We start from the raw sequence: 27,185 nt of genomic DNA, 5'->3' as shown, positions 1-27,185 counted from the left end.
TGTCACATATCACAAAAATGAACAAAAACAAAAGCAAAGTGAAGTCTGTTTGTATAGCGCAATAAGCACAAGACACTGGTAATATTAGACACACAAATAAGAGGGAAAATGGTCTAAAACAGACTAAAATTGTCTAAATATTGAATTAGTGGTGTAGAATTAAGGTGCACAGTGTAAGATGTGAAGAAGAGTAAGAATCCCAATAGACTACTGTAGTTTTTTACATATTCCTGGTCTCAGTGGAAACTAAGAGAGAGACTTTTAAAAATGCACAGGTTTTGCTCATATTTCAAAATACTGTTAAGACAACTAATTTTATTATTAATGCACAAGAGGTGAAGATTCTGATGCTTTTACATCTGTATTCATTTAGATTAGTAAAATGCATTAATCCACTGAGTGCTACATTCAAAGGGAAACAGTCATAAAATCACAAGGACATGTATTACTATGCATACAACTATTAAAGTACACATTAAAAAACAAAAACAAAACATTATTAGGACACCAAAACATTCAGAAAGGAATTCCAAAGTGGTATGATGAATGAAATCCATGTATTACGTATTGACTTTGCTTACCTCTCCCAGTGCATGTGCATAATGGAATATTACTAATAGTATAGTTCAGAAAAATGAATGAAGCTTGCAGTGATACCTTTTACTGTAAGCCTTCTTCATGATGGTAGATGTTTATCTGTTGATAAGTAAGGGGGGTGTTGGAAGTCCACCATGGATTTTTTTTAACCATATCTGTTTGCTGGTGGAAGTTACTGAAAAGAAGAAAACTGAAAACTGAGCCTTGGTGAATACCATGCCATCTTTATACACTAGGAAGCCAAATGTTCTACTTGGCACAAAGCTTCTTTCAATCAGATTGGATTCAAAACATGCAGAAGGTTCCATGCAGTTGTCAGTATTCTCAGTCATTCAGTCTCACAGTAAAAATTAACTGCAGTTTTTATAGCAATTTTACCAATTTTTGTCAAGGCTGTTGTTGTCGTTGTACAGTATGCCACTATTACTACTACCACTCATTACAATAATACTAATTTCAATAAATTCAGATATCTGGTCTAGTCAGACTCCAAACCTAAATACAGAGATAGTATACAAATTTCTGAGTCTGTGTCTTTGTTTACAGTGTGTTTATCAGGACGTGCAAGACGCAGCTTCTAAACTTCCTGAGTTGTTTACCTTCTGATGAAGCTGCCTATATTTAAACCCTTGCCTTTGCTGGACATATTTTGCACATCATTGTTTCTTATATAAAACAGAAAGACAGCACTGTGTTCTTCCTTGTTCTGGTAAATCAAGGAAACAGGTCAGAGGTCAGAGATCAAATCAAGAGATCAGAACAGATAAAAAAAGTCATTTATGGACAAATTTGTACATCTTTATTAGAACGTATTCCTGTAAAATATCCACACTGAATACAAGGACCTGTACACAGCCATCAAGGATGCCAGATTATTATACCGCACATGGATGTTCAGTCTACTTTATTACACTGATGCGAGCCACATGCTTAGAAGTTCAAAGAACAGGGTTGCACAAGTCTTATTAATGTAAACAAACAGCAACCAAGCATTATCCTTTGATTTTGACTTTACAATACACGAACTGCACAGGTTAGTGGTGCAAAAATGAACAGTGATTCTAAAGTAAAGTTCAGTGGTAGTTAGATACAGATGAACCCACTATTCACTAGTATTCTGTTATCGCTATAGATTTTTTTTTGCCGGGCTTTATCGGTGGATGCTCTGGTCGTGCTTTAGAAAGGTGGAACTTGGATCTGAAATTTCTCAGTAGTCTGAGGATGGCATAGAAAACAGTCACAGTAATTTGTCGCAGGAGCAGCCACTTGTAAACATTAAGGGGAGATGATCTCCCTCTTTACAAATAAAATGCCGGTGTGATACTGTCTGTGCAGAAACTGCATGTTGCAATGGTTGCATACACAATTTTGTTTTCCTGCCAGGTCCCTGCATGTTTTGCAGAATGCAGTTATTGCTTTAGTTTTTAAAGACTTTTTGACATTGTCAGTAGCCATAATGGAGCTGGAATGCATTTGTGACACAGAAATACCACAAAATTCATTCTGCATTGATATGTGAATCAGAAATAGCCATTATCAAAATATATTTCTTATTAGATTTAAAAAAATGACATAGTAATAGTTAACTGATGAACATCCAGTTCAGGGCAGCGTGTAAACTTTCAGAGATAAAACACGTTTTGTTTTTTTTCCCCCTTGTCTCACAGAACGTATATTAGAACACATAAAACACCATGCACTTGGAAACTTTGAAGTATACAAACACAGAGCACGTTTGCCTTCCACAACAGAATGCAAACCACTTTGAAATGGACATCCATTCATAACAGTGTATGCAAATTACCAACCAATGGGTTTCAGACTACAAGAAATACAGCATTAGCAAACAACACCTCTGAAGGAGAAGGAGTAAAAGACTATATCTAATAACTTTACCCAACGATACTTGTATCTACAATGGGTGAACTTAGACACACGTGACACTGTTTTCATGACCACCTTTTTGCATTCTGCACAGGTAGATTGGTGACAAACTTCACTTTCATCTTCCTCTATCACCCCCCCAGCTGCCCTGGTTAAAGACACCGAGGTGCCACTCGTAAAATGAAAAGAGACAACTACATCTGATTGGAGTAGGAAGTGGGCTCTCCCACCTGGCTGTACTCAGATAGCTGGCTGATATTCCCCTGGGTGTTGTAGCTCCCTGACTGGTCAAAGCTCCCCTGGTTGTAGGGCTGCTGGCTAAACGTGCCGCCCTGTTTCTCAGATGCTCCGGCTGCTAACTTCGAAGCACCCTTGTGCCATCCGGTCTCCTTAAAGACAAACCAGATGTTTCCAGCCCACAGAACGAAGTTGAGAAACCCAAAAACCTGAAGAGACAGTGAATGAAGCCAAATGATAATAAACCTCAAAACATTCAAATAATCTTTGTATTATTTCTGATACACTACAGCCTCATACTCATTAAATTTGAACCAACAGTTTCGCTGTTTTAGCTGGTTACATCTCACTTGCAGACATCTCACTACCACGCAGCACTCATCTAACTCCTCCAATTAGAACATGTTAATCATTATCAGAAAATTTAGCTTTTTTTTTTGTTTTTTAGTTTTATCTTTTCATTCATTGCCATTACACCTGGGACACACATCCTTTAAACCTACCACTGAGGTGTTGAGTCCGGACCAGCGTGGTCCGTGTACAGAGCCGCACTTGTTGGTCTGGTCTTTGCAAGCAGAGATGAGGAGCTGCACCTCATCTGGATCGGTGGCCAGTTTGACATCGGACAGGGCCTTGGCCCAAGCAGAAGAACTGACCAGCCACAAGAAGGAGAACACTACAGTCACTACAAAGTCCTGGAAGAAGCAAGACAGAACCGGTCCAAAACAATTCAGCTCAAGGAACAGTAACATTAATTAGCTATCACTTTCAGAGAGTAATATTTAAATGAGTGAATAGTTAGTTCACAAGTCAATGCAACATATCAACCAAAAGAATAGAAGGTAAAACTACGTGTATAATGTTGTACTCTTGATAAACTACCTAATAAGAACAGAAAAAGTACGTCATCAACTGTACTCACAATGAGTGGTGCTCGGCTGTTTTCATGGTACTTGTTTAGAAAGAACACGTAGATAAAGGTGGCCATGAGAGAATACAGGAAGGCAAAGACCGCAATGGTGACGAAGAACTCAGCAGAGGATGAATAGTCTCCAATCAGGAAAACACGCTCCCTCCTCATGGCCTCACACATGGGTGCTTCAAAGGACACCTGGTGCAACCTGACACACACACACACACACACACACACACACACACACACACACACACACACACACACACACACACACACACACACACACAGCGCAGGGGTCATGTACAAGAGCAATGAACAATTATCTTTCACTGCACACAGTTCATACATTTGGTATAAAACTTTCAGATCCCAGACTGTCAGCAGGCTGTCAGACAGGCACATGTGAAGCCACTCACCGGAAAGGATAACCAAAGTCAATGCCGATGCTGAGGTTGCTGCTGGCCTTCTCCATGCAGTCTACACTAACCCGCAGCTGCCCAGTGTAACCGCCACATGTCGCAAATGCAAAGATGGAAAAGAGCTGCAGGGACACAAAGAAAAAAAACAAACATTAAATGCTTAACGGAAAGGAACGCTACAACTAATATGAAATAAAGCAAATGATTATAGTTGCCACACTACCCAGGCACATCCTTATATGTACAAACACAGATTCACAAATGGGATCCTTTAACACTGACCTCTGAACCACAGATTTCTCTCATAGTAACAGGGCCACTCTGAGAAGAGAACCATCAGTTTTATTCAAACACATTATCAGAGGCCTCAGAAAAGTTGGTCTTTGGTTTGAGGTTTTGCTGGCTGGCCAGATGAACAGATACTGATCTGGTCAATCAGGAAAGATAAGATGAGACCTTCAAACTAGAGAAAATTAGGCCATGATTCAGGGGGGCAGTACTTTATTGTACACAGCTATATGAGTGGGTTAGTTGCCCTGCCCTCTTCTCCTTGTCCTCGGTTCTGATGAGAGTACTTTTGCCTGCTCAGCTTGATAACAATCATTTTTACCAGAGACTTAAAGCTGCAATTGTGAATGAGAAGCAGTTCGTCTCGTGTGCTATTACCTCAGTCCATAATACTGTTGTTTTTACACATTTCACATTTGTTATGATTTTTTTTCCCAACACACAGATTAATATATTGTAGTGGTATTAGATTTTTTTTTTTTTTGCCATTTGGGGGCAGCAGAACAACATCTAAATACTAGATACTGTGTTATCACCTTACAAAGATTGCCTATTTGCACATATGTTACATATATTTACACATATGTTAAAGTCTCACCACTCAGCCATCTTGAAATGCCTCTGGGCAATTATTTTGGAGCATTATTGAAATTAACTTTAATTTCACTGGTCACTAGAACATAAAAACTAGATATACATAGAAACACAGGTCAAATCAAGTATAAAATCTTAGATGACTTTGCCCCCAAAATAAGTTTTATTTGCTCTTGGCTGCTCAAAACTGCTGTATGCTGCTGCTGGAAACAATGCAGAAGAGATCAGCTGGAGAGAGATGAACAGTTAAATTGCTGATGACTGAAATAACTGAAGTGAACGAGGCTAAAAGGCTTTGAATCTCGCTGCTATGTTTTCTGAGCATTCAGGTTTGTTCCTTGAAATCCAAAAGCAAGGAATTTTTATCTGGTGACCATCTCAGCGAGTCTCACTGGTGGGTTTTGGAGAAAACTGGCCAAAATGAAATCACTGCCTAATTGCCAAAGTATGAATACCCAAATGATAATATTCTCCCCATGTCTGTGTGGGTTCTCTCCAGGTACTCTGGCTTCCTCCCACAGTTTAAAGACATGCAGTTAGTGGGGTTAGGTTAATTTCTAATTCTAAATTCCCCATAAGAGTGAATGTGAATGGTTGTCTGTCTCTCTGTGTTAACCCTGCGACAGGCCGGCAACCTGTCCAGGGTGTACCCTGCCTCTCACCCTAAGGCAGCTGGGATAAGCTCCAGCCCCCTTGCAACCATAAATTACATAAGCAGAATAAAATGGATGCAGTAACATATAGACCGTGTTTATTCGGTTCTAAAATGTGTCTTGAGAAATCATATCACAAGTGGATAAAGCTAAATATACTCAAAGATGGTTTAGGAAGCATTTGTAAATGCTAATGTGTCCTGATGCAACTCCAAAGAGCAGGAAAATAGTTCATTAGTGCAGGGTTATGTGCTGGCAGCCCTTTGACCTTTTAGTGGAAGAGACACAGAAAGGAAGAACTGAATTTGGCTGGACACTTGTGTCAACAGCGTGACAGGAACAGGTGCAAATGGCATTATGCACTGACTGTCACTAAAGAACACATTTTAAAACCCAGTGTGACAGCGTTTAGGGTTACAGGTATAGAGTCACAAAATCCACAAAGTCGGAGTGGATGGGAGGGTTAACAAAATACCAGACCTCTTACCGTCACCTCTTTCTGTTAATCAGGACCATTCCATATTTTTATCTTCACAACTGTGACAAAAAGGTTTTCTTTTTCATTGTAAATTTAGAACTAAACCTAAAGTCACATGGATATTTTTATAGAGATAAAGTGAAGAGAGGAAGCTGTGGATGCCATAGAACTAGCAAACTGTCCAGGGTATACCACACCTATTGGCCTATGTTAGCTGGGACAGACTCGAACCCCCTCTTGACCATAAGATAGATAAGAAGTGCTACAGTTTTCATAATGAATATTTGAGTGGCTAGACTTCCCTACAAATTTCTCTCACTTAATTCTCTTGTGTCAAATTCATCTTCCTTCCATCTTCCTCCCGCAGTGGTTCTGCTCTATGTGGCTGTAGCTTTAATGGCTGGGGATGGAAAAAAAAAGTTGCTGACATAACACCGCTTCCACTGTGAACCAGTCCACACAAACACACATAAAGCTGAGAACAAGCTGCTCATTACAAGCAACAAACATGAACATGCAGTGAGCACATAATCATAGTTGCACACATCCCCTGCCCTTAACATCTTTCGTCCACTAGCCCAGTTGTCCATATAAAGCTCTCGTAGCCTCAAGAGTTCTCACAACCATAATCACCATAATCAGACCTGACGCCTGGTTAGCATTAGCCTCCCCTCTCCCATATTACAGGCAGCTGGACATGGAGCTTGCCAGCAGCTGTGGAGGTCATGCAGCATCTCTCCTAGTTTGAAAGAATGTCAGCCTCTGGAGGGCACTATCAGATCACTGAGCTGGACTACCCACACTGAATCTATGTTATCATGTTCTTGAAGTGGATAAAGTATGCATATGCCATCTTGCAGAGAGCGGTTTTATGGGTCATTCCACAAAAAAAAATCAATGCATGTTTCCCATATGACCAACTCAAACTCAGCAAATATTTGTGTACAATCGCTAGTATATTTAATGAAGGTATGCAAAATTTTACTCTCATACTATGACTATGTTGGCACTTTAAGTACAGGCTCATTCAAAGTTTTGTGCTTTTTAATTGATCAAATTTTTTTTCAATATATTTGAGGCCTCCTAACTTTCTAAGCACAGGAAAAATTGTAAAAAATTTCATTTATATTTTCAACACAGAAACTTTTTATACTTTAAAGCAGCCATTTACCATTTACCAGTACAAATATGAGTTTCAACACAGTGTACTGAGGACAATTGAAAAGCTGTATTTTTAGAGCATAGTTCTCTATTTCTTTGCGTTATCTTTCAATTTTTTGTATTGTTTCATCATTCATTAACTGTGTATACACCAGAACACTGTTAGGCTGTCCACAGGAGGAGTTATATTTGCTTATAAATACATTAATAAACACTTTTCATAAACTGATATACAGGACTTGACCTCCTTTTTTTTTAAGCAGAAAATTGTCCTTGAGGAACTCTTGGAAGAAGTCCTCCTTGTCCTGTCCAGTTCTGCACTTCAGAACTTGGGACTATAACAATTCCTGGGACCCTATTTTGGGGGTCTATTTTAGCATCTGCTTTACTGTATGTATTCTTGAACACACAAACCTTTGAGTGCCGCAAGTGTACAATGAATCATCTAGACATGAGCGTATGCTGTTGCAGCATCAGTAATCAGAATAAAAATCCACATAAACTTCAGCTATTTGAGCAACAGTTTATTTCATCATATTCTAACAAAATATGATGAAATGAACTGACAGTGAAGCCCATGCCTTATTAATCCTATATTTACTGGAGGAAATACAACACAACACAAAAGAAGTTTTCACTCAATTTCCTCTCAACACACTACTTTTGTCTTTCACACACAGCAAAGAAATGCAGAGAGAAAATGAAGAAAGTGAAATAGGAATATGGTAAAATTAAAGATCACACTCCCAGTGTGAGTGAAGTGCTGCACCAACACTGCTCCGCTGTTCATACATGCCACACAGTTAGCGTAATAGTAGGTGGATAGCTGTACACAACTCTGTCTCTGTCTAGTGATTGTGGCTATAGCTGTTGTTATGCCAACCACTGGGAGGTTATTGTATTGTTTTATTATTTATTAGAGATTTAAGATAGTGTTTATTCGTCACATGCACAGTTATACACAGTACAATGCACAGTGAAATGTATTTTGTACCTGCAACCATATATACACACACATATAAATAAGAAGAATAAAAATAAAAAAGTAATTCACACTATACACTATACTCTATATACTATACACTATACACACTTTTACGTGGAATTATAGATTATAAATTATAATATTTACACTGTGCAATAATGGTCCAGTTAGGGCTCAGAGTTGAGCAGACGGATGGCTTGTGGGTAAAAACTCTTCTTCAGCCTTTCAGTCTTAGCCCTCAGGCAGCGGTAACGCCGGCCTGATGGGAGCAGGGAGAAGAGAGAGTGTCCAGGGTGGCTGGGCTGTTTTAGGATCTTCATGGCCCTCAGCCTGCACTGCTTGGTGTAAATGTCCTGCAGGTTGGGGAGGGTGGTTCTGATGGTCCGTTCAGCTGAACGAACCACCCTTTTTAGGGCCATGAAGTCCTGCTTGGTGCAGTTTCCCATCCAGGTGGTGATGCTCCCACGCACGATGCTCTCGATGGTGCAGGTATAAAAGTTCCTGAGCACCTTGAGTGGGAGCTTGAAGTCTCTCAGCCGCCTGAGGAGGTAGAGACGCTGTCTGGCCTTCTTCACAGTGATGTTTATGTGATGAGTCCAGGACAGGTCCTGTGAGATGGTCACTCCCAGGTATTTGAAAGTGTCCACTCTTTCCACCTCAGCACCACTGATGACAAGTGGATGGTAGTCCCTCTGCTGCTTCCTGCTGAAGTCCACAATCAGTTCCTTCGTTTTGCTGATGTTGAGCAGGAGGTGGTTCTCCTGGCACCAGTTCTCCAGGCGGGAGACCTCTCTCCTGTAGGCTGTCTCCTCATTGTGAGAGATTAGTCCCACAACAGCAGTGTCGTCAGCAAACTTGATGATGACGTTGGACTCTGACGTGGCCTCGCAGTCATGGGTGTACAGTGAGTACAACAGAGGGCTGAGCACACAGCCTTGGGGGGATCCAGTGTTGAGGGTGAGGGAGGATGAGGTGAGGTGACCCACTCGTACCACCTGTGGTCTGCTGGTCAGGAAGCTGTGAACCCACCTGCACAGGGATGGGCCCAGGCCCAGGTCCAGCAGCTTAGAGACCAGCCTGGAGGGAACTATGGTGTTGAATGCTGAGCTGTAATCTACAAACAGCACTCTCACATAGTTCCCCTTACCAGTGTCTATGTGTGAAAGGGTCTTGTGGAGGAGGAAGGATATGGCGTCATCTGTGGATCTGTCTGGCTTATTTTATTATTATATTTTGGCTGTGTGAAAGTAAACAGGAAGAAGCCCTTGAAGGTATGTAGTTCTTGGGGGGTGGGGGGGATCCCTAATGGGCAGTTTCCTACATGAAGTCTGTAACACTCCCCCGTACAAAAGCATTACGCTGTAACACCATCACAGCAGACAGCGGCAGGAATGCCACCAGAGTCAATTCTTATGATACCCTTTGATACCAAAATTCTGAAAATGGAACAGTGACAGTTGTTTTTAGTACTGTATGTAGCACAAGCAGTGTGTCCTACCAAGGCTGCAATTCTTCAGAACTGAAGGGAGCAGCTGTCATGGTGTAAGAAGTCTGTCATAGGGTTTTGTTATTTCTAGTTTTTTCCCTGTTTCTGTTGTCATTCGCAACCTTTGTGCTTTATTTCTTTATGTATGATGTTATATTTGAGTTCTAGTTAGTTCGATAGTTTGGTGCTTGAGTTTAGTCCTGGTTGTCTAAGTTCTAGTTACTGTTCATAACTCTAGACGTCTATTAGTCCCCTCAGTGTTTCTCTGTCAAGCTAGTTCTTGTTTCTCTGTTTCCTGGTTTCAGGTCCTGTTTTACTTTGATAATCATATGTCTTTGGTGCCTTGCATTTAGTTTTACTTCCTCCCCTGGCTGATTGTCCTTATTGTCAACACTTGTGTCTCATTACCCTCCTGTGCCCAACTCCTATCTTCATCGTCTGTTCTGCTGTTATCCCTGTGTGGTTCCTGCCCATTTATGAAGGCTTGAGCTTTTTCTTTTCTTTGTCTTCTTTTCATGAATTTTATAATTCTGAATTCAGAAAATGGACTAAATAAAGTTTTACCTTTTGCTACATCTGCCTGTCTGTGAGTCTGCAATTGGATCTCTTTATCTGCAACTTATGACAGCAGCATATGCCTACAAGAGTACTAGTCTATCCTTGAATGCTGCAGGAGGAGGAGGATGGTGCCATCATGCACAGGAAATACTACACACGGCACAGCAAAAATTACATGTGGAAGACAGCAATCATAGACAGAGTCAATAAAAGTGAAAAAGTACAGGCTCCGAAATGTGCTCAAAGTAAGAAAGTAAAAGTGGAGGACATTTCTACCAGCTATTTTTGTGTAAAACTAACTGAACCTGCTATAATAATCTAAAATAATATTACATGAGAATACAAACGTTATTCAAATCTAAATTTTAATCCTAATGAATGCACTCAGCTTGAATCTGTTATGTAGGACACAAACTGTGAAAGGGAATTTAGCAACAGCTCTATTCTCTGTTGCGTACATTGTAGAAGGTGACTGTGCCTCCACACCTATATGAGTATAATCAGGGGTTAAAGTGGGATTCAGAAGGTGGAGGAACCTTAAGATCAGTTGTTGTGGCCCTGTGTGGGGAGAAGAATCGCAACTTTCTATTGTGAGCTCCAGCAAATTTTCTTGGTGTGCAGCAGTGATCAGCTGACCTGCTGCTCTGAGGTTTACCGCTCTGTGTGGATGAACTGAATTAAAAAGGATGTAACCCAGTATTTCACAAGCTAATCGGCTGATTTCATCCCCTACACTGACAGTATACTGTTTATACTGTCTTTATACTGACAGTTTGCAGGTTGTATAAATGTTGAATTCAATGAATGAATCTAAGCATCAACAAATTTGATTGAAATTCATCTCTGCTACACTTCATGTAACCTGTAACTCTGACCATCAACACAGCCTCTGTGCACCAGTCTAACACAGAGCTTTACTGTAAATACAGTACAGCAAACTAACCTGTTTATCACCCACTAAACTGTGCACTAAACTAAATTTAGTTTAGTGCACAGTACAAACTTTGAATTACACAAAGTTACCATACTGTCATGGATCAGCTGTGTGGCAGGCAGGAAGGAGGACCCCAACGCAGGATATGCCAGACAGGTAGGATATAACTCAGCTTTATTAGGCAGAGCTAACAAAAGGCACACGCAAACACCAGAAACACAGGGAAAACTGACAGAGGCACACAGCATGGGGAAACAAAGACTTAAATACACAGGACGATAAGTGGAAGTGGAAACAGCCGGGAACACAGGTGACGCTAACTACAAGGACTAGACCAGGGGAAGCAAAACTGAACACAACAGACAGAGACTGGACGACTATCAACATAAAACAGGAAGTAACTTACATAGTACACACCGACTTGACACCTGACGATATTGACACAGAGGGATAACAGGCACCAGCACAACAGAACACAGGGAGACAGAAACAACAAAACCATAATAAAACAGAACTATATAACAAAAACATAAAACACTGGGCCACCGGCCCAGGACCATGTCACCATACCTCAGTTTGTTTTGCAGTCCTTACCTTTAAATCTAACCTCTCCTCTTCCTCTCCTGTCCTCTTTCTTACATCTGTCTCCATCTCTGAGTGAAATTTTCTCTCATTTTTTTCTTTCCCTGGAAATACAGCAGCTGGACCTTCAGCTAGCAGACACACTGTGTGATAAACTGCAGATACTTTGTGTGTTAACTGATATTTGTTGCACTTAAAATGACCTGCCCCATGTTACTCCCTTTATTTTCGCTCCTCTTCTGTAGCACTATGTAAGATGCTGAAGTACCATGAGCAGAAGTTACGGACATCGGTACTTGGTCCGGCCCACTGTAACCACTGATTATAGCACTATAAATGATACATAAATTATATGGTTTTGCCTCTTTAATCTCTTTGTGTGTGATAAGCCCCAATGATGGAGGATACACCTGTAGGATTGTCTCTTATGTGTTATTGTTCCTCCATTTAGGCTCAGATCTTTGATGTCTGAAGGCGCAGTGACCGGAAATCAAAACTTTCCCAGATGTGTTAAACCTAAAGTAACGAGTCTGTTTTGAAAAAGTAAGGAGTAGAAAGTACCAATATTTGTGTAAAAAATGTATGAAGTAAAAGTAAAAATAAATACTCAAAGTAAAGTACAGATGCCTGAAAATTCTATTTAAAAAGTACAGTATATGTGCTTCGTTACTTCCCACCTCTGCTAAATACTACATCTCTGGTGTGGTGACATCCCTAATGTAGACCCGCTGTAAAGAACAGTATATTCTCCAAGCTTTGCCTATAGTTCTCTAGCCTAAGCTTTAAGACTAAGTAGCAACAGTAAGCTCACAGGAGCATAATTGCACAATACTAGGTGCTGCTTTGCCAGGCTAATCGGGGTCACAAAGGACCCAGCTTGGTTTGGCAGGTTTAGGTCAGCCCCATTACAGTCAGATGATAAACAGGGGACTCCAATTTCCACTTGACGCTTCAGGCCTCAGGTGATGGCTGACTGCTGCTTACCTTGCTGTCATGGTGCACAGCTGCAGCCTCTCCTGGAAATCCCTCTCCTGAAGTGTTTGTCAGTGTCTCATTCTCTTTAGCTTTGTTCTGTTCTGAAATGCGCCAACCCATAAACAAACAAGTCTACAGAAAAAAAAAAAAAAAGCACACGTGCTGCGTAATCATATGCAGCTCAAAGTGTTGATGGATACTGTACTTGCAGAGTGGCGGACGTGCTTATCTGAGGAAACAAAAAAGTAGCAAAAAAAAAAAAACACCTGACCAGGAAGAGAGACAGAACAAATGCTCCATCTTAATGATCACAAACAGCCTCAGATAAACATCACTCTCTGCCCGTCTCTCTGTTTGTGTATATACGTACTCCTGCAGCTGCCTCCCCTGCCAGTGATTTTCAGCTCGGGTTTAGCCCCTCTCATTTCTGGCTGGGGCCTTTGAACAGGAGAGCGTGGCATTGTGGAAGGAGGGTGGATGCTAAGCCCCGCGCCCCCATGTGTTTATCAGCCTCTCCCAGCTGGGCTCCTCAGGGAACAAGAGATAGAGAGAAGGGGAGAGAGAGGAGGGGAGAGAGAGAAAGCAAAAGGGAGAGATAGATACAAAGAGAAGAAGAGAGAAAAGCCAGGGTGCAGGAATGAAACCCGCCTGCAATGCAAACAAAGCCTTTAAACATCTCCGTGTTTGCCGCCTTCTCCTCTACCCTGCACTGCTACTGAAAAGCACTACTGTGAATATCTTAATTTGCATTCAAACCAGTGTTAAGATATTTTTCCACTTCAGTCAAAGATTTAAAAAAAAAAAAGGCAATGGAGATATTATCTACAGATTTAAATGAGTGGTTGTGGATAAGAGTGCAAGGATTTTGTCTGAGAGTGTAGCTTGATCTGTGTTGGATGCTCAAATGGAGATGTGGGAGAGCACTGTGAAAGAGCGGAGGCTGGCTGAGGATTATGAAACTGATACACTGGCTTCAGGCTTGACCACCAGCAATTCGACCTACTGTCCAGTAGACACGGTCTCCGCTGTGAAGAAGAGGAAACAAACTAGGGTGTAGCTAAAAGATGATCCAAAAAATCGCAGTGAAATCAGTGACAGGGAATATTTTAAAGAGTGGTATCTGTGGCTGCAAGAAAAAAAAATGAATAGAATTGCATGAGAAAATGGAGGAGCTGCTTCAACACAAGGACCTGATAAGAGCGGCAGAGGAAGTAACACTGAGGTGACACTGGGTGGGGGAGGTGAGGATTGGAAAAATGAGCTGAAATATGCATTCGCCGATGAGTTGTACTTGACATTTTCACAAACCTCGGTGCAGATGCAACACATACAGCACATACAGTCATACACAGTCCACCTGCTCTATTCAAGTTGATAGGGATCGTTGCAGTGTCAAGCAGCTGCCTCAGGGGAAGGAAAAAGGCCTCAAATGTTCAACCCTCTCCCTGCCTGACTGAGGGAAAAAAATCTAGGACACTCTTTATGAAGCTCAAAAGAAAAGAGAAAGATGAAACAGAGTGAGACAGATTGAAAAAGGGGGACATATCTGTGATGTTGCTTATCCTGTGTTGTAATTTAAAATGAGTTATCAGAGCCTTTGATAAATTTTTGAACATAATGAAATAAAATACAGTACAGTTTAGGTTGAAAGTCTGAACAGTTTGGTAGGTGCTATGACATACTGTACAGTGCAAAAGTCTCCTCATTGCTTTATATTTTGCTTCCAAGGAACCAGACTTTCTTGTAATTTTTAAAGTGGTCTTGAGCAATAGTTCTCCAGGCTTTCTGAAGGTCTTTCAAAGTTTTTGTTTGGGTGCCTTTTCACTAATTTAAGTCCAGTCTTAATTTAAGTTCTTTCTTTCTTTCCTTCTTTCTTTCTTTCTTTCTGAAATCACTTAAAAATTTGAGGAAACTGGACAAGTAGAGGACAAAAGCAGAAGTGGTAGGCCTAAAAAACTATCTACAGCAGATGAACAGTCCCTGAAAATCATGTCCTTAAGAAATAGAAAAAATATACAGCAGAGACTTGACACAGGACCTGGGAAATACATCTGGCCCTTCAGTTGATCCTTCTACTGTTCACTGAAGCCTCATCAGAAATGGTCTCAGTGGAAGGGTGGCTGTCAAGAAGTGAAATAGGAAGAAAGGGCTGAGGTATGCAAAATTATACAAGAACTGTACTGAAAATCAGTGGCAAAAGATCTGAAGATGTTGGTTCAAATCATTGTCAAAATGTACAGAGCAGGTCAGGAGAGGTACAGCAGCCATCTGTAAAACAAGGTGGAGGCTCTGTCATGGTTTGGAACTGCATTTCAGCCAGGGGTGCTGGAGATCTTGTCAAAATTGATGGAATTATGAACACAGAAAGGTACAGTCAGAGTTTAATCCACCATGCAATACCCTCTGGAAAGCATCTGATTTGCAGTGGAACAGAACACTCTCAGTCATGGACTGGCCTCCCCAGAACCTCAACAATATTGAAGCAGTGTGAGATCATCTTATCAGAGAATGATAGAAAAAAAAGCCAACATCCAAAGACGAGCTTTGAATGTCCTTCAAGAAGCCTGGAGAACTATTCCTGAAGACTACTTCAAGAAATTACAAGAAAGCTGCTTCAGAAAGTTCAGGCTGTGTTGCAGAATAAAGGTGGTCATAACAAATATTGACTTCGAAGCTCATTAGAGCTTTTGCCTTATATCCGGTATTTCCATGTATGTTTCCAAGTATGTCCACATGTTTCAATAAATTGCTGCACCCTTTTTGCTCCCATTTTCCTAGCAAAATATGACCATGAAGGGTGACTCGAGACTTTTGCACAGCACTGTACTTTGCAATTTTCATGTCAATCATAAAAATGTACCTGCAACAAATGTAAACTTTATAAATTGAATGTATATTTCTCAAAAATCGTTTCAAATGCTCATTTTTGAGTCAAACCAAAGGTAGCCTCACCCATGTAAACAAACCAGCAGGTGCAAACGAACAGACATCAGTTGGTTAGGTGACAACTTTCCTTCACAGTCACGTTTACTACAATAACTAATTCAGCTATTTTTCTTCTTTGTCTGGTGTTCTTCCTTCTTTGAAAGTAGTTGGAAAAATATAGTGGATCAAAGACAACTTGGGGAGATGGCAGCAAATTTTTTTTGGGATCTGACAGCTGAAGAGCCAAACACACTGCGTAACCTGAATATCCCTGACAAACAGCAAATCTCCAAATCCATCCACAGGTCTGAATTTCTCTGGTGATTTCTATGCTTGTGTATTAATACAGTATTCCCAATTATTTAGCTCGGCATGCTTGTGTGCTCAAGGCTCCACGTGCGACTCTAAATTAGTATAACCGCTCCATGCACGTGTGCGTCGGAGTGTTTGCCTAGATAGGCCTAGATGTCAGCATACAATGTGTATGTATGTTTACACAGAGTAAAAATATCTCACTCTCTCCAGTCAGGCAGAAGCATTAGCTAGCATCTATGCACACACCAACACAAACACACACACACACACACACACACACACAGACACACACACACACACACACACACACGCACGTACACTCTCACTTGCTCTCACTACTGCAGCCTGCCAGCATGCAAATATGAGCAATTTTATGCCAGCTAGTTAAGTACAACACAAAATTACTAAAATGTACCAGAAATGGAAGCACAGCTGGGGGAGCAGACAGACACATATTGGAACTTCCGCAGAGCACTTGATGATGGACTTAAAATGATATGACCAGCATCCAAAAATGTAAATCTAGTTTTTGTGATTTATTTGTTTTTAAATTGCATAAAACAGGACTGAAGGATTCCTCTCTCATGAGACTTTTCAATTCACAGCAATGATGTATGACTTGAACAGGATAAATGCAATAGAGCAGAGCTGAATATTCAGTATTACATTCTGAAATTCACAGCAGATTAAATGGTTTTAGCACCACTGAATTTTTCCTACCTATAGAAACAAATGCGCCAATACTGCATTTATATTGATTTTGGAAACTACATTACAAAAAAGACACACATACATCACTTACTAAAGATCAGGTCACACTAAGAAGTAAAGAATGAAAGCCTTCAGTGAATCACAGTCTGATTTTCAATAGCACAGAAGAAAATCAGTAGCTCATTTAGCAGTGGCTAATCCCCTCCTGCACAGGGAGCTTTTTGTGCCAAGCACAACCCAGATTCATCTTTCTTTTTATCTTTCTCTTCTCCCCTTCTGCTTGACTGACCACAAGAAAATTTAAATTTATTTTGTAATAGTCTCCCTTCGCGGTGTTCTTCATGTCCCTATAGGCTGTCCATGGCTACTCGGTCAGGTGATCAACTGGAACCTGCCGCGATGTCCTAAGGGGACACTTACTGTCCCTTGAAGATGGGGTTGCCCAATGAAAATGCATCACAAACCCACTGTTGGATTCTGTCTCTAAATACCGTGGCAGGCCTATATGGTTTAAATGATTATTACCAGGGATTAAGACCCTGTGAAACTGACTTGTATAAAGTATCCAATTACACTACAAGGCAAAGATGTTCTAAATGGCCAAAGGCCAAACCTTGTGAACTATGAGGGCAATAACAATATATATTTATATATGTGTGTAAAAAAATTATTGTTCATTAATCATAATCGAGGTAAAATGTTCAATTAATCATGATTGTGGTGTGATTGTAGAGCCCTACTACATTTAATTATCATCTCCTAACGACTGTGATCACAGCTTCTTTGTCAACATCATTCATTACTGCCTGCTTAGGACAACACTAAACAAAAATACCCTGCCTCCCAACAATAAACAGAGTAACATGTACAGCTGGACCAATATGCGGTTTTTAGGAACTATATTGCTATTTGGTGATCTAAAAATCCAATATTCCCATGCATCGACCAGTACAGATACATGAAATATGAACAGATTTCCCTAATCTTTGTTACGTGCAGTTATTTCTCTATATTTACACTCTGACTGACTCTGCTCGGATCAGCTGGTTGTTGTGTTTGAGGTGTTTCAAGCACCTGTGATGCCAACAGGTAAGTTGCAGTGTCCTCTGGTGGACAGACTATACAATGTCAACACATAATATGGCAGAAGGGTGTTTCTCCCATCTTTTTAAAATTTTTATTTATCAGCTGTTATAAATGCTAGTACGAATAAACTGGCAAATAGCAAATATCAGCCTGCCAATAAAACTGGTTGGTTTCTAGTAACATGAAATTGATTTCAGGCTAAATTTATGAACCAAACAGCACTGCAGTTAGAATTACTCTAGAATGTTGCTTGCACGTCTTTAAAATAGTATATTTAATAAAAAATAAATAAATAAAACTAGACAATCAAAAACTGAGAAATGTTATGTATTTTTTTTTCAAATATATGCTAATTTTGGTTTCTGGCAACACCATTTAAAGAACTGGCAAGAAAAAACTCAAATTTTGAGGTACATTTCATAACTAATTAGTTTTATGGCATGAGGTCAATACGTAACAACACTTGGGAAAAACAGCATCCCAGAGAGGCTGAAGTTAGTCTATATAATCAAAGTGGCTTTGTGACATTTGCATTTGGGTACACACTGTTTCAATACCTGTGCTCTTCTGTGGACTTCTGTGTGTGTGTGTGTGTGTGTGTGTGTGTGTGTGTGTGTGTGTGTGTGTGTGTGTGTGTGTGTGTGTGTGTGTGTGTGTGCGTGCGTGTGTGTGTGTGTGTGTGAGTGTGTGTGTGTGTGTGTGTGTGTGTGTGTGTGTGTGTGCGTGTGTGTGTGTGTGTGTGAGTGTGGGAAGTCGTGTTTGAGCAGACATGTCTGACTACAGGAGAAGACAGGTTAACCTTTTCCTGTCTGAGTCACAGATGGCAGACCATAATCACAGGGTTGAAATGTGTACAGAGGTCCAGCTCTGACCTGATGGGTCAGAAAAGGCCACTTCACATCTAGGAGCTCACCGAATCTTACAACCCCACGAGCTCTAATTATGATCACAGCATAACTAGAATGTCTGTCAGATATAGTGATACAAAGGTACTTCAAAAAAATTTTCGGTCACTTCACTCTTTAGCCCCAAGGACACAGCATCCATAATTTGTCATTTCTAATTGTGACTGGTGATACCACAGGACAGTCTTCCTGTTTTAACTTGACAAACTCTTCTTATTAACAGTGGGTTTTCAGTAGTGCTCCTAGGCCCATGCAATGATTTCCACTACACAATTATCCATCCATCCATCCATCCATCCATCCATCCATCCATCCATCCATCCATCCATCCATCCATCCATCCATCCATTTTCTTTCTCTTACCCAGTTCAGGGTCATGAGGAGGCTGGAGCCTATTCCAGCTGCCATAGGGTGAGAGGCAGGGTACACCCTGGACAGTTCGCCAATCTGTCACAGGGCTAACACAGACAGTCAACCATTCACACTCACATTCAGAATCAGAAATTAACCCAACCCCACTAAATGCATGTCTCTGAACTGTGGGAGGTAGCTGGCTTACCAGGAGAAAACCCACGCAACCCACTACACAATTGTGTTTATTTTAAATGAAGTGCCACCTGAGGCTATTAAACTTGCTTTCCAGTTTTCTCCATTAAATAAAGACATTTCTCTAGAGGCTCTAGAGCTCTGATTGTTGTAATGATATTTATGTACTACGGATGATGGAATCCACAATTTTACATTGAGAAACATTATTACTTACTTAAGTGATGGACTATTTGCCCACACTTTCACAAGGTGATCAATTCTTGCACATATTTAGTGGAGAAAGACTCAGTTCTAGGATGCTCTTTTATACCCAGTCATATTACTTATTAGGTGAAATGTTTCACCAGGTGTTTTTTTTTTAACCTTTACACAGCCTTTTCAGCCTATAATAATGTTTAGAAAACTTGCTGCTGGCATCAAATTTAAAATGGGCATTTTTGTATTGTTGCTTCTGTACTATTTTTCATTAAACTTAGGTTAAATGATTTGCCAGAATTACGACCACATTCTGTCTTTATCTAAATTTCACAGAGCATCACAACTTCTTTTGGAAATAGAATTGTACAATCGTCTTTTCTGATATGAAACAGGAAAAATGATATATTCAGAAAGCTAAGCAGCTTATGTGTCAGTACACAGTCAATCACAAGTGTGACAAAATGATTTTTCAGATTCATATACTGCAATTTTCAGTCATGTTCACTGAAATTATCACAGTAAGAGAAATACTAGCCCTCTTTATAGTGACTTTCAAGCTGTGTAGGGTATACCCCCCCAAACAGTTGAATAAGTGGGTAAAAATGGACAGGTGGTGCACAGAACAGTACTGAATCAATATAATCTGAATAATACAAACTGCATCAGATCAATTCTAGTTCACTGGCTATGGCACATCTCCAGGGCTGCATTAATCCAGTCCAACCCTGACTCAAAAGGCTGGATCAAGTATCACGACAATGGGCTTGTCTATGAGTCTGATCTATTCCATTCAATTCTGTGCTGTTCTGTGCCTACTCTGCCATTCGCCAGTAGCAGTGCACCCAATGCTGGCAAATGGCAGCTTCTGGTGCTAACAAGTTCTTTGTGTGCTTGCAAAAGCATTTCTCTTAACCATAAACAATCATCAACTGAGTCAACTCGACTGAGAAGCTCCCAACTACAATAAAGCTTTCCCTGTAAGCTCCTCTCACTCTTTCTCTTGTTCTCGCTCGCAATCTTTATGTTCGCTTGTTAAGAAACTTAATTTGTACTTCTGGTAAGAAAACATGTTGTGGTCAGCGTCAAATATTATTTCACTTTACCTGTGTGTGTATGTGTGTGTGTGTCTGTGTGTGTGTGTAAGTAGCTGTACTAACTGTGAGAGCAGGGAAAGGACAAACTAGCATGACCAGTATGTGGTCACCTATGATTCTCAAACTGGGCATAAATGACACTGGTGTAAATGAACGAGTGAGAAATACATCTTATTCAAGTCTAATAATAGACTGAAACTCACTATTATTTGTATCATATTTGAAGTTGAAAAAGCAGTCTGACAAATTTCCAACAGGCACTCCATCTCAGTTTATGCTGATAATTAAGTGACACGTTTTTGCTAATGTTTACCTCATTACCTAATTGTCTTTTAACAACTGACTGCATGCTGAAATGCATTTCTTGCTGCTATACTATAGTGCTTAATGCACCATTTATTTAAACAAATACTATAAACAAATATCTATTTCTGCATTTATAAGAGGCACATTTTCCCCCGTGGCTGTGTGTCTCCTTGTCAAAAGCATCTGAGTTATTTAGTGCTGAAAAACAGATCTTTGACCTGGCAAGTCTCTTGCGATAACTGTCAGCAGCTGTCACCTATCTCACTCCATCTCCCATTCATTTATTTTCCTCTGAGGTGTGTGTGTGTTTTTTTTTGGTTTTTTTGTTTGTTTGTTTGTTTGTTTTTTTTTTGGGGGGGGGGGGGGGGGGGGGGGGTGTAATTACTTATATTATGAGGACATCAGTCTTTTTAACAGTAATATTGTGGAGACCCACTCCCAGGTCCCTATAATTAAAATCACTCAATTATAAGGGGACAATGTAGCGTCTCCAAGACATTCTTTTCTTTAAGTCATTGTAATGCTCTCTGAAAATATAGAAACACAGTGTGTGCAAGTACTTATGACCCTGCATAAATGTTTGTTATGAACACTGTACAACAGTCTGGCCTTCAGAATGACATATTACCAAGGTGATCAATGAAAAATGAAGGAATGGAGAAAGAGAGAGATAGGGAGGTACCAAAAAGAGATGCATCTAATTTCATCAAAACTCTGTTTAGTCTGATGTGGTTTTTACTCATATGGAGATTAGCATAACTACATAAATCCTGGCTAATCTCAAGTGTTCAGTTGGCATCATGTCTGAAGATGAGAGATGTACAATGGCCAACACACTGCATTATGCATGACAGCTCTGACTCTGTGAACCAAGGATAGCTATGGTTTTGGCCAGTATATTAGCATGCAAATTTCCATTTAAAATATAAATATACTTAATGACTTTTATTGCCACCATGCTGGCTTCAGCTTTTCAGTTGCAATACTGAAACAAGCAAAGCTTTGGCATTCTTGGCTGACTTTGCCTTTTCTTGATGTTTGGTATTAAATGTCACTATGAATAATCAAGTCCGCCAAAGTCCGTATGTTGTTGCTTCTTACACTACATTCAACCTTACATGGCTTCTCTTAGAGTCAAATTCAGCTTTTGGACAGTTTAACAAAGAGGATTTTTTTGTTTGTTTTGGATAAATGCCGTACAATCTTTCTACAATTCATCTGCCATAGATTACTACTCCTACTACTTTATTTATATGTTGTCATGATTTATGTTGTACAGGAGTGTGTCCAAAGGAAGGAATGGGGTGGTACGCTGACCTCAGAATATGATTGCCCTCCCTGGTGATCCTGACACTGATGCAATTTGACTAGTCTTGCAATGCCCAAGACCAGCGGTGGATGTAACTTATTACATTTACAAAAATACTTCACTGAAGTACAATGTAATGGACTTATTTAAGTATTTCTGTTACTGATTTGAACTTCTACTTCACTATATTTTCAATGTAAAAATTACACTTTATACTAATTCCCACTTACAGCTATGCAAGTAATTATTATCCTCTCCAGCTCCAACATTAAAGTGATATAGACCTTAATGAATCAATCATTTTGATCCAATATGATGTATTTGGCTGTTAGTAATGAGTGTTTTTACTTTAGGAACTTAAAGTGCATTTTGATGCTAAAACCTTTGTACTATTAGATTACCTATGTAGGATAAAGACTTTTAGATAAGTAAAGGCACTAAATACTTGTTTCACCACTTCACCACCACCAGAAAATTATGCTTAAACTCTCATGCAGTGCCACCATCTCCATTAGGGCACAGCACTCCATATGCACTGTAATTATTTTTCAACAAACACTCTGCACCCTTCTAGCTTGCCCTTGGTGCCTGCTGTGCCACCCCCATTTAAAAAAATCCTAGACACACCCTCGCTAGTGTATTCTCGATCATTTCTCTTTCCATATGACCTGAAACTCTTCCTTTTTCCTGTCCCTTCTGTGTTCCTCTTTTTGTGTCTTCTATTTTTTTTTCAGTACATATTTTAGCTTTGACTGTTTTATTTTGAAGATATTTTACTTGTGTAGTTCCTTCCAGTGTTCTCTTATGGCTATCATTAATAACCAGATGAGCTCACCTGTGCTTCACCTATTACTTTATTATAGTTTTCTTATTGCATTTCACTGTCTAGCGCACACACACACACACACACACACACACACACACACACACACACACACACACACACACACACACACACACACACACACACACACACATAAATACAATGCACTGACCACCCAAGGCAAACTAAACTGGGTTACTGTAAGGTTCTAAGGATGGCATCATAGAACAGTGGATCAGTCATTGTTTTTGGATGAGTGGAGGACCCTTACTAACAAATTAGACTCATGATGTAGGCTCAGTCTTTGCGACTCATCAGTATGAGTTTTTTCTACAGTAGAGGAAGCCAATGAGCTAAAAGAGTGCTGGTGAAACTGCACTGTGTCCAATCGCACAACAGCCCGACGACGCTTCAGTGCATTGCAAAACGCACATTTACCATTTGCATCATGTGCTCAAGCAACTGCACAATTTTGCTCTCTCTTTGCGTCCTCTCATCTCTCCCTCAAACGCATACACATAAGCATGAAGACACACACATTGAAGGGTCTGGGCACATCTCAAAGGACAGCTTCTGCATGATTTGGTCCACGGTGGAGAGGAGGGGACCTTACAGCTGTTTGGAGCAGAATATGCCAGCCACTGACAGTGTGCCAAACAGGCCAAGAGCCTGCATGCACAGACGCACACAGAGTGGTAAAACCATCCTCCAGAATCTCCTGAAGACATGACTGATTATAAATGCGCCTTAATCTGGAGCAGATCCAGCACTGACTGATAATACAGGAAACCTACAAGTCTTCTACAACTAAGGTTAATATATCCTTCAAACAACCCTCTGTTTGTGAAGGGTTTATCATTAGCAAAGTAAATGTCAATTTCTGCCCAGCAGAAAGGGTTCAATGCCTGGGGGCATGTAAACAAACCAAACTGACGCACACGTTTCTGCTGGTATTATAGACACTGTGGGAAGAAATTTAGAGCAAGCTTTAGATGATGACGCATGATCATCATAAACACAGAAAAGTACTGCAGTTGCCAATATTTTTGTGTTTTTACACATGCTTCTATGCTTCAATCTGAAGAAAGAAAAAAAAAAAACGCCCACCATCCTTAGAAATTTTATCTACACTGGACAAAGCTGCATCTCAAAATTTACATCACATATTTAATTTCACTGATGCTCATGGTGTAACTGTTGCAACAACATGTACTATCTTAAAATCATATGTGGAAAACCAGAATTCGCTTCCTATCACAGACCTAATGCTAACCACAATTTTCCCTAACCTTAGCAAATGTTTTTAGTCACTTAACCCTAAACACATTATACCCACAGTACTGTGACCAAAATCACAGCTTTTCCATGACCTTAACATTACAGCTGTTAAAGAAAGTAAAACTTGAAACAAGTTAAACAGTATTTGGTGTACTGCTCAATTCTCTGCCTGGTTACATATTTGCAAAAACATGGGAGCATTCAAAAAACATCTTAGGGATGTGCGTGCATGCATGTATGTATGTATGTATCTATGCAAACATATAAATCTGGCTTAATTTCCACTGCAGGGCTGACTTAACAGCTGCTTTTACAAATGTCAAGCATGACCAAGTGGTAACACCATAAATAAATGTGCTGGTCTGCTAAAAGAATGTCATAGTGTGACATCACCACAGTGGAAGGTTGAATGGCAGCCACAATACACTATTTGTTTATTTATTTGCCATGTGATAATAGTCATCCCATTGTTTATGTCTGTATAATCCAGTGATGCTGAGCAGCATCGTGTCCCAGCTGGAAGTTACTTGGTGGGAAACAGTCCTTGCAGGTTTCTCACCTCTTACATTCAACTGGGACCTCAGATAAATCACTACTAGCTGCATTTACATATTTCTAATAAAATATTGGAATAAATACATTAAATCATTTTCTTTTTCAAATGACAGATATATTTTTCTATAAGCATGAGGATCTAACTTTCTTTTATATTAGGACTTTCCCTAAGTAATTGAGAAAGGATGGCGAGAGGTTTAGACGTTTATAAGGACTCCCTGCAGTAAGATTAGAAAAAAGAAAAATCTCTCTGAATAAGACCTGATGGTGAACTGTAGGTGCTGCAGAATAAATCAGAATACCTGGGTCATAATTTGAATTGTTTGCATGTTTATGAGCCCAGTGGGCAACAGAAATACTGGGAAACTGCCCCTCTCTTGAGGTGAGCGTGTGAAAGACAAAAAAAAAAAAAAAGATGCAGGAGGGAAAAGGTCACTTTTATAATAGTGTCGTGGGGGTGTATGTGTGTGGGAAGTGTAAAGATTTATTGTGGCTTGTGTAAGTTCATGGATAATATATCTGAGCAAACACAACCAGGCAGTCAGTGGATCAATATGTCAACATGTATGGATGCCACAGAAGTGTGTGCAGTCATGCTCACGCAATGACACATGCTTCCCTCCACACTCTCTCTCTCACACACACACACACACACACACACACACACACACACACACACACACACACACACACACACACACACACACACACACACACACACAGAGCAACACAAAGACCCACACAGGGAACTATGACCGTGCACTATCTTCATCATACAGATGGTGCTTTGGATCATCTGCCTGTGCTTTGGCTCTGGCCCACAAATATCACAGTTAGGTCACTACAAACAGCCGAAAGGGACGCACATGGAAACTCACCTCACTGACAGACATCTGTGTTATCTCAGCTAAACTGTCTTGTGTCTGTGGAAAGTGAGTTTACTTAATTTGAATGTCAAACCCCCCCCCCCCCCCAAAAAACCCAGCTTCTATTTGATTTTTCTGGAGTGAAGACCGCTGCTTGAGGATTGAACATTTGATGGTATTTGCAAAATTGAGAAAGACAAGCTCACGCATGCACATATCCTATCTGAGCAAAAGCTGAATACCCTCATGGCTACAGTAATTTCTCGAAACTCACATCAAAGAAATTCACTTATCTTTTTTTTTTTCTGGCCCTGGGCTTCACTGCACTGTATAACAAATAAAAGTCTACAACCGGCGCCTAGACAGAAAAGGGTAGTAAAGCTTTAATACAGTCAAAGCTAGGACACCCCGTTCGCATTATGGATTTCTGTTATATTATTTCACTTGGGGTAAAATGTGACATTTTTGGAGGGACTAGTGCAAAATGCACAGGGTTGGCACTAAACATCCCAAGTAGGCATAATTGAAAAGATAGCGGTTTCCCCTGGCATGTAGCTCTCACAGACCTATAAATCCTTACATAAACTTAAGCCATTTAGTCACGGTGAAAAGGATCACAGCCGAGTCGATTGCGAGCAAGGTGTGGAAGCCACGGAAACACCACTATTCACACATTGAAGTTTAAGTTCCATCTCGCAGATGCGGGAATTTCATCAAAAGCAGATGTTTACTGAGTGTAGAAAAATGTGGGTTTTAGTGATACCGCCACTCTGCAGAAACCCTACATTATATAACTCGTGTTTTTAACTTAAATTGCAAAATTAGGTTAATGTAAATAATGCAAAAATCATTTGGTCCAACTCACCCATTCCAATACACGGATAAATCCCAGAGGTAATTTCAGCACTTGAAATGTCCCCACAGATGCGAGCTGCGTAAAGACAAGGCGGGAGAGTAAAAACACTCCAATATCTATCACCAATTAACAAAACATTGATGAATTGCGCAGCAATCGCACACATTCCTGTGACAAAATGATCTCTCTGATCGTTGGTTTACTCACCTGGTTAGCGGTGTCCATTTCAAAAGCAGGATACTTTGTTTCTTACTTGTGTGAGTAGGTGAACAACCTCAAACCGCGAACCGGGACCCAATTGATGTGTCTGTCGCGATAACAGTCAAGAGCTCTGCGCTCTGATTCCGAGTCTGACCGAAAAAAGCCGACCCGTCGTCCAGTTATTTATTTATTTACCATGGAGACAAGCAGGGATTGGCCCCCCTGAAAGAGGAGCGCTGTCTGTGTTTTTGCCATTGGCTGGAAGTTCGTCGAAATTTGAACGAATTCCACTGATATTTGATTTCGGTCCGCTGCATGCTCATTACTCACGCATAGTTTGAATAAATTACACCATGATTTTGTCTTGTCTAAGAAGAAAATGTGAAGAAAATGACAGACAATATTCCCCAAATAAAAGCGCTACACCCAAAAAAAAAGAAAGTCTCTAGGTAAAATAATAA

General features: G+C 40.3%; 1 protein-coding gene across 1 annotated transcript; it reads right to left on the bottom strand.

The window, feature by feature from the left end:
• Positions 1–1,418: 1,418 nt before the first annotated feature.
• Positions 1,419–26,872, bottom strand: synpra (synaptoporin a). The gene is made up of 6 exons (XM_030729327.1): positions 26,731–26,872; positions 26,533–26,598; positions 4,051–4,175; positions 3,641–3,839; positions 3,222–3,413; positions 1,419–2,927 (listed from the first exon to the last, which is right to left on the bottom strand). Exons 1-6 carry the CDS (start codon positions 26,746–26,748, stop codon positions 2,676–2,678), a joined length of 852 nt encoding a protein of 283 aa, XP_030585187.1. The 5' UTR covers positions 26,749–26,872; the 3' UTR covers positions 1,419–2,675.
• Between the last annotated feature and the right edge of the window lie 313 nt (positions 26,873–27,185).

The sequence above is a fragment of the Archocentrus centrarchus genome, chromosome 5, assembly GCF_007364275.1.
Source record: "Archocentrus centrarchus isolate MPI-CPG fArcCen1 chromosome 5, fArcCen1, whole genome shotgun sequence".
Lineage (NCBI taxonomy): Eukaryota > Metazoa > Chordata > Actinopteri > Cichliformes > Cichlidae > Archocentrus > Archocentrus centrarchus.
This window is presented reverse-complemented; position numbering and strand designations above follow the sequence as displayed.